This window comes from Actinia tenebrosa, unplaced genomic scaffold (genome assembly GCF_029948245.1).
Source record: "Actinia tenebrosa isolate PJP-AT-01 unplaced genomic scaffold, QUT_ActTen_1.0 PGA_scaffold1__47_contigs__length_23844297, whole genome shotgun sequence".
In the NCBI taxonomy this organism is placed as follows: Eukaryota; Metazoa; Cnidaria; class Anthozoa; order Actiniaria; family Actiniidae; genus Actinia; species Actinia tenebrosa.
In genome coordinates, this window is record NW_028292578.1 from 1352351 (window position 1) to 1367739 (window position 15389).

The 15389-nt window shown below is 38.3% G+C and overlaps 3 protein-coding genes across 3 annotated transcripts; all 3 read left to right on the forward strand.

The window, feature by feature from the left end:
• The first annotated feature begins 381 nt into the window (after window positions 1–381).
• On the forward strand, window positions 382–2342 carry LOC116305086 (uncharacterized). Its single transcript, XM_031714919.2, has one exon. It carries the CDS (start codon window positions 427–429, stop codon window positions 1420–1422), a length of 996 nt encoding a protein of 331 aa, XP_031570779.2. The 5' UTR covers window positions 382–426; the 3' UTR covers window positions 1423–2342.
• A 364-nt stretch (window positions 2343–2706) lies between these two features.
• LOC116305088 (uncharacterized protein C6orf62 homolog) lies at window positions 2707–9185 on the forward strand. The gene is made up of 7 exons (XM_031714921.2): window positions 2707–3140; window positions 4368–4454; window positions 4585–4674; window positions 5439–5564; window positions 6357–6491; window positions 7836–7895; window positions 8594–9185. The coding sequence occupies exons 1-7, from the start codon at window positions 2985–2987 to the stop codon at window positions 8654–8656; spliced, it is 717 nt and encodes a 238-aa protein (XP_031570781.1). The 5' UTR covers window positions 2707–2984; the 3' UTR covers window positions 8657–9185.
• Window positions 9186–10685: 1500 nt separating this feature from the next.
• Window positions 10686–14307, forward strand: LOC116305087 (5-hydroxytryptamine receptor 2A-like). The gene has a single exon (XM_031714920.2). It carries the CDS (start codon window positions 11005–11007, stop codon window positions 11986–11988), a length of 984 nt encoding a protein of 327 aa, XP_031570780.2. The 5' UTR covers window positions 10686–11004; the 3' UTR covers window positions 11989–14307.
• Window positions 14308–15389: the final 1082 nt, after the last annotated feature.

A 15389-nucleotide genomic window follows, 5' to 3' on the forward strand; every position in this document is an offset into this window, starting at 1 on the left:
AACACGATAGACTCTTGTAAATCGCACATGCTTTAGTTCGATTTTTTTCAATCTTTTACATTCACACAGCCTTATTCGATATATTCTATGTTTTAGCTTGCAGCGGTATACAATTCATATGACATAACATTCAACCGATAGCCTTTTATGGAAATTGCCCCTATATGCAAGGTAACGTTACCAACCCCCCTCTTGCAGCCGAGCAAACAACGCATTGAGCTGAGCGAGCAGGCGGCGCAATCTCACGTGTTCTCCATATGACGCAATGAAAAGATATAACTAGCTAAAAACTAGTGTGAGCTGCGTCGGTGTTTCTAATGATGACGTAATGGTGAGGTAGAATTGAGAAATAATAGAGCAATAAAGCCTTGTTTGAATTGACCGTAGTCACGGAATCAGCCTCACCGGAGGCGGCGCTCGGCGAACATGTACTGCAAAAATCTAAGTCGCCTGCTACGGCTTCGACAGTCTCTCTCTGCCATATCGAAGGAACGCTTGTGTACTTTAACGGCTGGCTCAATAATGGCGACAGAGTCTCTTTATGGTCGTAAGCTTCCAGAAAATCTCATCGACTACCGCTCAAATGAATCAAAAGCTCGGCTGGTTCGCTGTATAACTAATGGCACTGCTGTTCCATTTTTATCTCTTTCGTCTTGCTTTAATACTCAAACAGAACCAGCCTATTGTGGTCCTTCAACTTTGGCTATCATCTTGAATGCACTGCGGATTGACCCTCGACGTTTGTGGAAAACTCCTTGGAGATGGTTCACAGAAGAATTACTGAATTGTTATCGTCCACTAGGATTATTAAAGAAATATGGTATCACTCTAGATGAGTTTCAATGTTTAGCTACATGTAACGGAGCAGTTTATAAGATACTTAGGCCGAAAGATGACGAGAAAGATTTCCAAGAGTTCAAAAGAGCTGTTTACTGTGTCTGTACCGAAGGAAGAGCTAATGAGACCATGAATGATGGTGATCAGGACTATGAGGTAGATCACGAAAATCCCAGCACATTTATTGGCATATCGTATGATCGCCAAACCTTAAAGCAGACTGGCTCGGGGCATTTTAGTCCCATAGCAGCATATGACGAGGAAACGGACTCAATATTGATTCTTGACACTGCTAGGTTTAAATATCCTCCATACTGGGTCCCTCTGGAGCTAGCATTTCGCTCTATGCTTCCTATAGATGCCGAGACTGGTAAAAGTCGGGGTTATTTCTTGGTCAAGGCGAAGAATCAGTTCCAGGGTCGTCGTGTGTGGTGCTGTGTTTGGAAAGAGTTTCTTGATGATACGAAGATGCAAAATGAACTGTCCATGCCTCATCCTGTTTATAATGCCAGTGATAGTTGTCGTAAATCATGCGAAGAAGCAAAATGTTTGCTTAACGAAAATAGTGTTTCAGATTCCAAATAAGCTCAAGTACAACTGTTAGGTACGATGGAGTCATAGGCAGGATTTTCAGGGTCGGAGATGCAGCGTCGGAGATCGGAAAATTGTCCGGTAACTGAGCATTAAACTACCAGGATAGAGTACAAACACTAAAAGTGTGCAACACTTTGCACTACTTAGTAGTAAATAGTGCTAATTAAAACATAGAAAACAATAGGATTAGCATAATTTAGCAGTATTTAGTGGTATTTATGTTGCACACTTATACGGGCATTTTACCATAGTCAAGTTCCGTAGAGTGGGGAATTTGACGCTGAATATATGTCAGAATGGGCGGGCATTTGACTTTTGACTAAATATAGCGGTCCTTATCTAATTTGCATAAATTAGCGTATTGCAAAACATTTAACGCTTGTGGATCGTGCCTATTGGACCCTGGTTTGCCTGTGAATTAAAAAAAAAAAAAAATCCAAATACTTTTGTTTAAAATCTGGGATGGCACAAGAGAAGTTAGAAAAGCTTTTTTGGTGGATCCCTTTACGCACTCTTTTCAAAAGAAAGGTTGAGCTTCGAATTGATTACGATCTCATTGAAATCGAATCGCCACGGTAGAATATTTGGTTTCAACATACAATCTTATACTTGTCGCTTCTAGTATGATAAACAGGGAAAGAAAAAGAAGCAAAACATTTCAATGTGGATGACAGTACAGTACGAGTAAACGAAGATAAGTTCAGAAGATATAATTCAGTCAAGTTTTAATTTACGTGGTGTAAAAACATGGCGTGGTGTGAAATATGATTAAATGAACAATGAACATAGTTCTTGGGCCGAGCCACCTCACGTTTTGAAAGAATAGGAGAAGATCGATAGAATACAAACACTATGAGGCATGTTCCAACATTTGCTTAGCTCATTTTTCAAATGCCCCACCAATCCCCACCCTGTCCCCGGTTGGGGGTGGGGGGGGGGGGGGGGGTGATGGTTTACTTTGACTAGTGCATAAGTTTAAAAAAAGAGTGAAAATTAAATTTTCCAGAATTTGTTAAACCCTCCAGAAAAAATCCAAAGCCTCGTTTGCAAATATGTGCACGAGTGCTTTCAATTAAGAGGACAATAATATGACTATTTATCATACATAATAAGATCTTGATTTATAAGATTTTGATTGAATGTATTTTCTTTAGCCATGTGCCAATGTACAAATTGTATACGGTGGCCTTTGAAATAAATAAAATGTAAAATGTAAGTCGTACGTGGATTAGGCCGATTCCTCATCAGATGGGATACCTGTGTGAAACCTCGTCTTGAAGGAGAACATGACGTCCTTGCCGCCATTTTGTCAGTCTCTACAGCAAGGGTGAAAAACATTACTCGGGTTTTTATCCACAAGGAAAGCGATTTTCATGAATTCATATAACCTAGTATATCCTGTAGGCCAACAGTATGTGCAAGATGAAGCTGGTAGACCCTGTAAGATAAGAAATACTGTTCTTTCCGTCGCAAGACGTTAAATTTTCTTCAAGTTACTTTTACTTTGAATTTAACAAGGGAACCTCGTATTTTTTTGCTAAAATTCATTTGAAATGCCCAACTCTAAAGGAGCAAACCCTTCAAGTGATCCTTGCTCGAGGAAAGTAAGCACCGTTAACCGTCTTCGAGAGCAATTACGCCGTAAACGAGAGGCTTTGGCTGACCATTTTGAGTATGAGATGTACGTTGTATTTGTCTTCAAAGACAAGGTAAATAAGACCTTTTCTTGTCGAGTTTTACGCTATTTATATTACAATACCTGTACGTAAACGTGTACATAGCTTACAATATTAAGTATAAGTGCATTAATAGATACCTCGGGGTATACGAAAGTAAGATTAACATTCTAGAATTTGCAGTAAAAGTTATATATAAACTTAAAGTCAGTGAGTAAGGAGGAGGGGGCTAGACAAGGGGTGGTGTTAGTGGAGCTAGGGTGGTAAAGATGTTAGCAGAGATAATGCTTTCAAAATTTGCTGCATGCTCTTTCAGGGCCATAGCCACCAGTATGGTTGGTCCACTTTTAACCACACCACTTTTTACCTTCAGAACCATTCCCCCCCCCCCCCTGTAAAAAATATTATTTAAAGAGTTGAGTAAAAAAACCAAGCACTGTCCAAGTGGTGGCTGCGGCCTTGTTGTAGCTACATTTATTGCTATTTAGGTTTCGCAGCACATGATAGACTGTTTTCTTAACGTTGCGTGCACATCCAAATTTAAGGAACTGAATGTAAGATGAAGAAAGGGGGAAAGGTGGAGGGGGAGCTATAAAACCTCCATTTTACCCAGTCGATAATAAACCCTCCATCTTCAGTAGATATTTAGCAATTATAGTGAATATCAGGGAATATTTACCGAGATATGAGTCTTCGAGCGGCGAGGTAAAATATTCTCCATATTCACTGAGCCTGAGGCGAATAATTGTTTTAGCATATACCAACTTGTGTACAGAGTAACTTATTTTTATATACAATAATTCAATAAAAACAAACAAACAGAAACATTTAGTTTGCGTGACAAATTCATGCAAAACTTTTAGCAAAACTTTTAGGCCATACTTCGTTGCCTTTTTAGTATTGATAGGAATGGCATTTACTTTCATTTTTTTAATTTCCTCATCGGAAATTGTAGCAAAACGATTGCCGGCAGATGCCATTTTGTTGCAGACTCAATATTCCGAGATTCATAGGTGAAAATTGTACAATATTCACCTCCAATTAACCAATGAGTGTGCACATTCTTAGGAAGTTCACAAGTTGGTATATGCTAATGTATGATAGGCAGGACATAATAGTGGCTGCCAGAGACACCTTTACACTCTTTCAGTTCAACCCCATTGAGCTGTGTCATCGCTGTACTTGTGGTGGTGATGTTTTGTATTTGTTTTTTTTGTTGTCTAATATCTCATTTTTTTACTTGGAAAACTCCTTTCATAGAAAAAGAAGCCAGCTCTTTTTAAAGTAGCAGAAGTTATTCCTATCATGACTAACAACTATGAAGACAGTATCATGAAAGGTGTCAAGGTGAAGAGAAAATATTTATATATACAAGACCTATGGTTTGCTTTACTAAACCCTTTTTTGTTTCTTTTCTTTTTTTTTTTTTTTTTTTGAATAATAAGATTTGAATAATGTGTTTTTCATTTTGGTACAGGAGAATGCATACACTCTGGAGAGCTCTCAGGAGTTGCTAGAAAAAGATGTTGTCCAACTACATGCACCTAGGTACCAATGTATGAGAGAGGTAATACTTAGAGCAATAACAGGATCCATACATTAGGTTCACTGATCAAACACAAAGCATTCAGTCGAGGTTGCAAGGAAATTTGAATAATGCTTTGAAAGTACCTTGGTGCCTCGCTTGAGCGCTTTGTGTTTGACCAGTGAACCAATGTATGGTGAATGGAGGGCAAGGGGTTTGGTTACACCCATCAATATGCAATAAAATGCATGCATCACATATTTAGGGAACATCACATTAAGGAATGCTAATTTTGACTGAATTTTTATTCTTTCATGAAATCCAACCAATCATTCCTGAATCACAAACCTTTCAAGGAAGAATCCCAAGTCACAGTAAACCTGCAGTTCACAAATTGCTCCCTACATTTTGGTATTTGAATGTATCATGCACTTATCTTAGCTTGTATCACATGCCTTGGAAACTTTAGCGAAGGGTTGAGGTTAAACTAGATCACAAAACATAGTGGATGCTGTAATGCTGTTCTTAAACAGAATAGGGGCCACAGAAAGGGTTGGGCTATAGCCCTTCCGCATTTCTTCGTAATCTACAGTACACTGATTATAAGTTGATTAAAGGTACTCCATGATCCCTGTCATCAAAAACTAGCCCCACCCCCCTATAAAAGATAGCCCCAGCACTTTCAAAGGTCCTTTACAGTCCCTGTGAAACCAAATGATGTTCATTAAAAACCTTCTGCCTGATATTTCTAATGTGATTCATGTTACTGATACTATCGCTGTTGTCTTTTGGCATGTTTTTTATAGGATGTCCTTGGTGTTACTCAGTCTGTAGACTTTTTTCTCTGGCCACGGAATGACATAGAGAAGATTGTATGCCATTTATTTTCTCGGTGGAAAGGAAATGAAAGCTCTGAGTTCAGGCCAGTACAGGTAATGTTAGCTGATAGATATTGGTGTTCAATCCATCCATTTATCTGTCCGTCTGTCTGTCCATTCCTTCCTCCCTCCCTCCCTCCCTCCCTCCCTCCCTCCCTCCCTCCCTCCTTCCCTCCCTCCCTCCCTCCTTCCCTCCCTCCCTCCCTCCTTCCTTCCCTCCCTCTCCCCCTCACTCCCTCCCTCTCTCCCTCCCTCCCTCACTCCTTTCCTCCCGCCCTCCCTGCCTCCCTTCATCCATCCATCCATCAATCCTTCTTGTTTTGCAAGGGTACGGCTTGATAGCTTGGGGTCCTTCTAGAAATACAAGTCTGAATCAACTAGGGGTAAGGGAGCTAGGGCAGGGACCAAGGAGGCAAGGGAGATTGAGTTAGCTTAATCCCCGATTTTCTGTTATGAATTGCCTAATGCTTTGACATGACTTTATTGCTTTAAATATGTTGCATTTGCTCCTTAAAACCATGGTCAAAGAGCCTCAATTTTTGAAATTTTCAGGGGGTAAGGGCATTCCTGCAGACCCCCCAGATCACCCCCTCCCCAATCAAAACTATGCTATGTCGTCTCTGCAGGGGAACAGTAGGTACATTTAAACACCCTCCCATTTCCTAGCTTTGATATTCCTAAAAGTGTAGGAAATAACATGTACCTCCTGAGCAAGGAGGGATAGTATAAATCAATTTGTATTACAAAAGAAAAACATAGTCATTGCCTAAAGCAGGGTTTAATGATTCAAAAGCATGTTCACTAAATTAAACTAATTTCCTGTCTTTAATTTCTTTGATCAACCAGGTAAAGTTTGAGTTTTATCACAGTGATTATGAGAAACAGCTTCTTCACCTGTTGGCCAGGAAAGACTGTACAGGACTGATCATGAACAACCCTTCACAGTCCATGTTCTTATTTGTGAACAGAAACAGATTGCAGGTAGGAAACCTGGATTTGCATTAATGGTATAGCACTAATTGACCCTTTGCAGCTAAGCAATCACGTGCTGATTAATTCACTGAGAGCAAATGAATGAACATCTTGATTCCCATGGGTGAAATATACTGGTGAGCAAACAAACTTTCTACAACCTGTTTCAAGAGATTGTAATAAAACTGCATTTTGTAATACACTGATTACACCTCGTTTCATTTAGTTCTTTACAAAATAAAAATAAAATAAAAAAATTTTGCTTACCAGTACAGACACATTACCGCTAACTGCAAAGAGCCTATTGGGTGCAAGGTCGCAGCTCTAAGAAGATCTAACCCCATTGGATGAATACAATAGAACGAGAAACAATATAAACAAAAAAATAGAATGAGTCAACAATGAAAACTATTGTTGATTTTTTTTTGGCCAATCTCGACAACTCTACTTAGCAGATGCGACATTACTGTACTGGATCTAACCCAATTGGATGAATACAATAAAACAAGAAACAATATGAACAGAACAATAGAACGAGTCAACAATGAAAACTATTGTTTATTTTGGCCAATCCCCACAACTCTACTTAGCAGGTGCAAAATTACTGCTAATTGCTGCTTAGATGCATTAGCATTATGATGTTAATTTGCCAACCATTATCATGATAGTTCTTGCCAAGTTGCTTTGTTTCATCAGGGAAGTGATCTCTGGTTGGCAAAGTAAAGACAATATCTTATGTCACAGCAATTAGTGCTATAGAAAACAATATTGGATAAATATTACATATTACATCCATTATTGGACTCTTTTAGCCCAGGGGGGGACTCCGGGAAAAAAGTACTGGGGATGCTCATCGTATCTCTTAGGGGTAAAAATTCGCGATTTGGTATCTTTTAGGGTGTTAAATGCGAATTTTTGAAAATCAGCATTTTCTGGTATCTCTTAGGGTGTCAGAAAAGGAGAGAAGCGTGCATCTATATGGCTTATCCTAGGAGGTTTTTATATAAAATTTAATACTATTTCTTGTGGTATCTCTTAGGGGCTAAAAATCATTCAGCCACGCCCTTTTTTAAAGACTTCCGGTATCTTTTAGGGGTCTTTTTCAAAATTTCCGACGAGCATCCCCGGTACTTTTTTCCTGGAGGCCCCCCCCCCGGGTTTTTTAGGGGAATCGAAATCTTAGAAAATAGTCCCCTAAAACAGTCCCACATTGTACTGCAATGCCAGCTCAACCCAGCTTCTCCTCAACCTTGGAATAGCTAATAAAGGGGTTTGTAACCTTTTGTTTGCATCCCACCATGTGTGCACTTGTTCAAACAAGGGGATATAACAATGTTATTTATTGCTCCCCAGACACCAAACAACAAGTCTATCTACTTTAATCTGTCAAGCTTTTGTCTTCATGTTCCACAAGTGAGTGTTTGCCATATTTTTTTTTTTGTAGTTAATGTCAGTTCCAGATAACAAGGGCTGTAGTGAGGGCGGTGACCACCTGCCCAAAAGTTTGACTAAAGAGACTAAAAATCATACTTTTTTTTGTGCTTGAAAGATAATATCTAATTTCTATTGATTTTATAGTTGATTTTTTTTTGAAAATGATTTCAAGTTACTGTTTTGCACCTTGTATCTCAGCACCCACATTTCATTGATTCACGCGGGATTCCTGTGGACACACTGAATTCAGTTCAATCTTTGAGTTAGCCATTCACTTTACCTTAAGATCAGCCCTAAAGTTGCTTCGGGGTTTAATTCAAAATGAGGTTTGTTTGTGGAGATGGGGGGAGGGGCGTAAGTTTGGGTAGTTTTGCTGTGCCTAATGAAAGCAGCAGTGTCCAACTTAACAATACAACACTTCGACGATACGACGGCTATCTTGTCAGGGGTCAAAGAAAAACCAAAATGATGGTAAATATATGGAGTTTCGTGTGTTAAATATGCCATCTGAATTCATCTTTTGTTGTATTCTCTTGTGGTGAGCTGTTGATATCAATCGACGTCATTACTGGAGCGAAGTTTTATTTGCCCCTGGACGCCCCATTATGCCTTGCGATCCAAGATGGCCGCCATATCGTCGAAGTAGTCCATTTATTCTACTATTTTCTTTGCTGCAGGACAATTTAACTTTCTGGGGACCAGGAACTGTCAAGGACGTTCTTTCAACCTATCAAGATTAGGATCCACAAACTTGGAGACAAGTAGCGATTATGAAATTCCAACCATCAGCGTAAGAGGGACAGGGACTTTTGTCATGTTTGTTTTGCTGTTGTTTGTCTTGTTGGGTTTTTACCTACATTTGATATATTTACAAATTAATCCTAGATTAGAGTGGGTGTAACGTACTCATTTGTGTCGTCCGTGTTCAGTTCGGGTTTGTTGGTTTACAGTTAATCGTTTCTATTTTTATATTTATAGTTAGTTAAAGTTCTTTTAGAGGGTGTTAGCAAGAGTTTGGTAAGGAGGGTAGAAATATATTGAAAAATATCTAGGAAAATAGAAGATATGCATGCTTTTAAGTTAAAAATCAAGGTTACTATATTAAATTCTTATAAGAATATTATTAACCTTTTAAACAAATAAGCCGTTTTATGATTCCAAAATTATATTTATGATTACAAAATGCACTAATGATTTGGCATTTGAAACTACTGTTTTTACTTCAGTCTGTTCACTGGGGAAAAATTAAAGATGGTCATTTTCACTTTCTTCAGTCGTAATTATGTTACTGGGATTCCTGTGGTTTCGACGTTTCTCTATGCTGCATTTTTTCCCCTTCAAACGTCATTTCCAGATTTTATGGTAATCGGAACATTCCGAATCTTTGGTCTCTTTCCAAATCAGTAAATTCTTAAACTTCTTGCATATGTAATTTTCCCTTATCTTGTTTTGAAAACGCCTGTTTTTTTATACATTTTTTCTTGTTGGATCTCTGTGGATTCTCGATTTCATTTTTTATATTTCGGGATCCCTGTGTTGTCTAAGCTTTTTTATTTTTTGGGATTCTCGCGTGTCGTATCTATGTTTTGAGGTATTTTGACGGCTGTGATGTCTCCCGAATCCTTGCGTTCCTTTGATGTGGGAAACCCTTATTTTTCTCGCGAATCTCGTATTTTCTCCCAAATCTTGTGTATGTTGTCCTACTGACCATTTTTGTATGCACATGTATGTCCGATGACTAAATGATAGACTTATTCTAGTGTTTTCACCGTTCCCTTCTCTTTTACTTTGTTCATATGCATTTCAAACTAAAAACGTAAAATAAAAATTCTATAAAATGAATTCAAAAAACATCAGACACGATTTCTCTTTTGAACTCATTTCCTAAAATCATGAATGAGTAGGAGGAGGAGGAGGAGGATCGTATTATGCTTTTGATGATGATGATGATCTGGATGATTATAATAACGGTTTCTTAATTTCAAGTCTACAGATATTATCAAAGACTTGATAATTATTGAACTCACCCCATCTACTTGGCTAACCATGGCAGAAGACGATCATACAAACATGACACTTTTAAAATAATTATTTACATTTTAAGAAGCTGTTTGCGCCTCCCGCGTCGCCGAGAGAGCAGCTTTTCCGATTAATTTGGCATGCTTAATTAAACTGATAAATTGCTTTATTCTTCAGTAGATGAAGAGTGTCTAAGAGTGAGTGGGAGAGACCAGGTTTATCCGATATCTGCTATAGACACCTTGCACTTGAAATTCCATCCTAGGGGTGGAAAGAACACCAAAAAAGATTCCAAATCTCTAGAGAAGGGAATTCTCTTGTTTTGACCGCCAGATTGGTATATGTAAGCACTAGCTTCACCTTGCTTTCTCGATACGTGAGCATCCCCATTCAAACTAATAGTTCAACCTGGAAATTTCACAGACACTTTTTAAATGAAAAAACTTATCGTCGGCTGCCCCTGGTAACAAGCGAACTTCTTCATCTTAGAGTTCGACTGTATCATTGAATAAAAACATCAATATTAAAGTCATTAATAATTAAAGTCAATCTACAGCCAGAAACATAATCATATCTATAAATAATGACATACTTATGAGCAATAAATTTTCTGTGCCAAGCAACAACAAAAATAAAACTAGTTTGGCTGAAGTTCGTTTCCATGAAGAATAATATTAATTCTTACCCGATTTCCGTTCGTTCAGACCTGATTTATTCAATTTGACGTCCAGAAGGATTTAGAACAGAGAATAGACGCTTTGGATTCGTATTCGATGCCGAAATTCTAACTGTGAACATTTCTATCAACTGAACGGCCTTATTGACTATACTTGAAAGGCATTATTAACTAAAGTATCGGTTAGAGAGTTTATTCTTGACCAATCAGAACGTCTCAGCGTCATCATTAAACTCCCTGTCAACTCGATGCTAAATCTATATGTTGAATCCTCCGTCAATTACAGAGGATCGTTGATTTGCTGAAAGCTACTTGCTTGTTCGCTGGATTTCCTGCCACTGGCGAGAATGCTGTGAGTCTTGGTTTACAAATGTGTTTTCTTTGAAGACAGTGATGTTCTACGAAGGATACTATTTCGAAGGGTCACTAGCCAGTACCGTGTTCTATATGATCGTAGCAGTTTTCACAGTGGTTGGGAATTCGCTAGTTTTCATCACCTTCGTGAAAGATCCATATGGCCAACTTCGCAAGCGAAGAAACTATTTTCTGGTGAATTTAGCGGTGAGTGACATCATCATGGGAGCCTGCGCTGAACCGCTGCTAGCGTGTGGTTATTGGTACAAGAAAGATCAAATATTCTTTGCACATTATTTGTTCGCCATTATTTCAGGAGCTTCCTCGCTAACCAGTCTAACGGCTCTTACCATAATCCGCTATTATGCGCTCAAGGACCCATTTGAATACGAAATGTTGATCAGTAGTAAGCGGGTTCTGGCTGGAGTGGTTTTGATCTGGCTGCAGAGTGGCCATCTGGCGCTGTTGCCGGTATTAGGATGGCAGACACCTTCGTATCAACTTTATCTCTACGGAGTTGGCTTCTCTATCCCCTGCATTTTCATCTTTTTAGCATACTTTGGGATTTTGAGATCGATTCGTCACTATACTAAGAACGTAATGAAAGTAAATGCTACGATTGACTCGCGCTCGTCATCCGCCTTTTACCTAAGCACCGAAGCTATTGAAAACCAAGGACAAGTTTCCCGTCCCGAGAATAACGGGGTTCGCACTCGACGCGCAGTCGAACGAGAAAAGAATGTCACAAAGACGTTACTTATTGTGATGTGCATTTTTGTTCTAAGTTGGTTACCAATGCTCATCGTTGACGTTTTAATGGTGCAATGTGTAAGTTGCCGGAATTGGGAAAACATCCACTTAGCAAGAGATGTAACGCTAACTATCACTTATTTCAGTTCTGGTGTTAATCCAATTCTATACACCCTTCGAATGCGGCAGTTCAGAGCTGCGGTCATTAAACTCTTGGGTTTAGGCGATTGGGTCATAGTGATGCCTTACAAAAGAAATCAACAAAATTCGTGACACGACTTTGGTTAAATGTTAAATCGAAAAATAAATAAATAAATGAACGAATGAAAAAATCGCCGGCGAAAATGATAATCACTGGCAAAGGTTCCGTTGATATTTTAGAGCGTACGTTCGCGAGCACGCGCGAAACTCATTTCTTCGTACTAAACTGTCATAGTTTTAAGTCCAAATATAAGTGGTTAATATTGATACAGCTAGTAGAAGACAAACACTCTTTTATTTTTTATGTACGAGAAAGTTTGCTCTTACGACTTTTGTTTAAGAAGCTTTGGTTTTGCTAGCTGTGATTCGCTGGTCGAAAACAAAACACTAGCGGCAGAATGGAACGCTTCAAGCCATTCTAGTGTTTTCTGTTTGACAGTTTGCGGATAACGAATTAGACGACCAAACTAAACTAAATGTTGGTATAGGAGAGCAGCAATTTCCGCAGCGGGAAACTCTGGCCTTTTACGTACGGAAAATAGATTAATTCAATTTAGAGCTGCGAACGAGTCATCCTGAAAAGAAAAAAAAAAAAACGAATAAAAAAAAAAAAAAAAAAAAAAAACTGACAAAAGACTATTTCGGTTCTACCGCAATATTTCCAAAATACGTGAATCGGTAGTGACATTTTCAAGAAAAATCTGCTTTTTTGGAATTAAGTAATATGGATAGAAGTTGCATAATCAGTAACTCACAATCATATACTGACAACAAGTTGTGACAACTGACAACAATCAGTGACGAACAGTCAAAGTAAAACAAAGGAAAAAAATGGAATTAGCGTGTACTGCTATGTATGACGTTGAACGAAGCAAAAAAATCTTGCTCTATGGCATAAGTTTGCTAATTTGACCAATTGTATCCATGGCACTGAAAACCTGTTTGGTGATTGGCTATTTTGTAGGGGGAAAAACGTTTGCTGATTGGCTATATTTTTAGGATGAAAAGCTTTAACTGATTTGTTAATTTCTTAATCGAGAAAAGTCAACGCGGTAAGAAGTGCTGAGCTTTAACAATGTCTACCCGCTGATTGTATTCCCAATTACCAATCCCCTGGCTGAGACAACGAACAAAACAATCCGGAATCATTCGTAGGGTGCTATAAAGCAATCTTGTTTTAATTTTAAAATCGAAAAAAATCTTTTGATGTCCGGAAGCTCGAGTCTTATTCATTACTAACACCTTTTCGGTAAAGCGGACATCTCTAGATGATTCGGCACGTGGAATAAGCGTGAGCTGTGGGAGGGGGAAAAGAAGGCGTCCGCGTTTTATGCGAAACAGACTTCCCGCCAAATCCAGAAATCCATTAGAAACGGGCTTTTCTGTTATATTAATTCGAATAATCTAGAACTTGCGGCGCATTTTTCGCATTTTCATCATGTGTTATGATAAAGATAATATACGGTTAGGTGATTTGCTTAGGTGCTCAACATTAACGTCTCTTGACTCAAGGATGTTGTCTCGGTGTGATGGGTGGGCGTCTGAAGTGGATATTGATATTGACAACTTCATCAGAAGCTAGACGTTTTAATACATTCCGAGAAAGGAGGCTATAATTCATATACACCTATTCAAAAATTCGTTGTCGCACCGAAAGCCTCAAGCAACAAGCCAAGACCGCAGAGAACGCCGGTACTTTTAGCTGTAATTAGTTTATTCATGGTGCATTTTCATTTATTGACTTCACAAATAGTCCCCTTCACAGTTCCCTGCGCCATCTTGAATGGTAGCCGTGCCTTTGCATCGAAGCGAGACGAACGGTGAGAGCTGGGACTCATTCGCTAACAATTTCAGCTTCCAATCTGATCGCAGGCCTGCTTTCTCTTGTTCTGGAGCTGACCAACCTCGTTCCCAGGGCCTTATCTTCTCGCTTTTTTCAAGATGGCGGCGCTTAAATAAAAAGCGAGAAAAAAGGCCCTTAGAACGAGGCTGGGAACTGACCAATCTGTTTGCAGGCCTGCTTCAATTATTGTTCGGGTGCTGAGCATAAGGAACACGGGCTCGACAATATACAGTCACTCTTAAGCTCTGCATGCGCACTGGTTTAATTCTAGCATCAAAAAAATATTCAGTCTCTGAAAAAGTATTATCGATGACTGGCCCAATATTCGGTTCCATATATAAAATCCAATATTTGTTTATGATATTGTTATCAAGATGGTTTTATTAATTGGACGTCAGATGCGATAAAAGGCGGCTGGTGGTATATTTACACACGCGGCGATAATGAATTTTATAACAAACTGAAATTTTGGTGGTCTTGTAAAATAAATTTTTTAATAAAGTATTGTATTGAATGCATTGATATTCAAAACAATTGTGTAAAATGGATTTTTTTTACTACTGTTTAGAAAGCTTAGCGGGATTTTGAACAGAGGCGGAGTGTTTAATATCTTATGTGCACTGATACTCAAAACAATTGTTTAAAATGAAATTTTTTTACTACTGATTAGAAAGTTTAGCGGGATTTTGATAGCAGAGGCGGAGTTTAATATCTTATGTATGTGGAACGAGACTAAAACGGCCGAGAGGGAGACTACGTCTTATAAAGAAAGAGAGAAAAAAAGGATTGAAAAAAAATTGAAAGTTAGGTATAGTAAGTAAGAAAGGTAAATGAGAATGAATGGGAAAAAGACAAAGAGAACACGAGAGAACGATAGGCAAAGCAGAAAGCTAAAACAATGCAGTGGTAGGGGAGAAAGGAAAGAAAAAGAACGAATGAAATAATTAATAAATGAAATTAGAAAACAAATGGTTGAATAAATTGATTGATTTAACGAATTAATGGAATGACTAAATGTATAGATTTCGCTCTTTTTTTTTCTTTTTTAAAAAGATTCGCTCGAAAATCTAGTCGAATTGAAACGACTAAAATAAATAGTCATTCATTTCAACCTTGTATCCATCATGCCTTTTTCACCTTTTTTTCCCCCCCCCCCCCCCCCCTCAAAATACAGATTTTCTCATTACGTTATCTTGACTATCAAAAGGCTTTGAATTTTGACAGTAATTAAAGTCACAATACCAGCCTACCCTGTTTGAATTAGCCTATCTAGATCCATTATTTGATAAGTCCATTGGAAATAATTATTTCATATATTTATGATTACCTGCCCTTTATAACCTAAACTTTACAACTTGATATAAATACTACTGCCATAAATATTCGAATCAATACATAAACTTCACAATATAAACAATCAAAATAACTGACGGACGTTATATTTTTCGAATTTGTCAAAGCCAAAGCAGGAAAGGAAAGTGGAAAAGATCTGAACTTCCGTTATTATTAGAGAGATTTAGATTGACATTTTTTCTCCCCGCAAACGGCAAACGTGACCACGTTTTCATAGTTTTCCTGTATTTTACTTTACCTTTTGCAAACGTTCTCACCAAGCGCAAATACTCTTTTG

Excerpts from the sequence above, each read along its gene's own strand:
- LOC116305086 (XM_031714919.2), top strand. The coding sequence starts at position 427 with ATGTACTGCAAAAATCTAAGTCGCCTGCTACGGCTTCGACAGTCTCTC.
- LOC116305088 (XM_031714921.2), top strand. The coding sequence starts at position 2,985 with ATGCCCAACTCTAAAGGAGCAAACCCTTCAAGTGATCCTTGCTCGAGG. Across the intron at positions 3,141-4,367 it reads TATTTGTCTTCAAAGACAAG|AAAAAGAAGCCAGCTCTTTT; the intron begins GTAAATAAGACC and ends CTCCTTTCATAG. Across the intron at positions 4,675-5,438 it reads GGTACCAATGTATGAGAGAG|GATGTCCTTGGTGTTACTCA; the intron begins GTAATACTTAGA and ends TGTTTTTTATAG.
- LOC116305087 (XM_031714920.2), top strand. The coding sequence starts at position 11,005 with ATGTTCTACGAAGGATACTATTTCGAAGGGTCACTAGCCAGTACCGTG.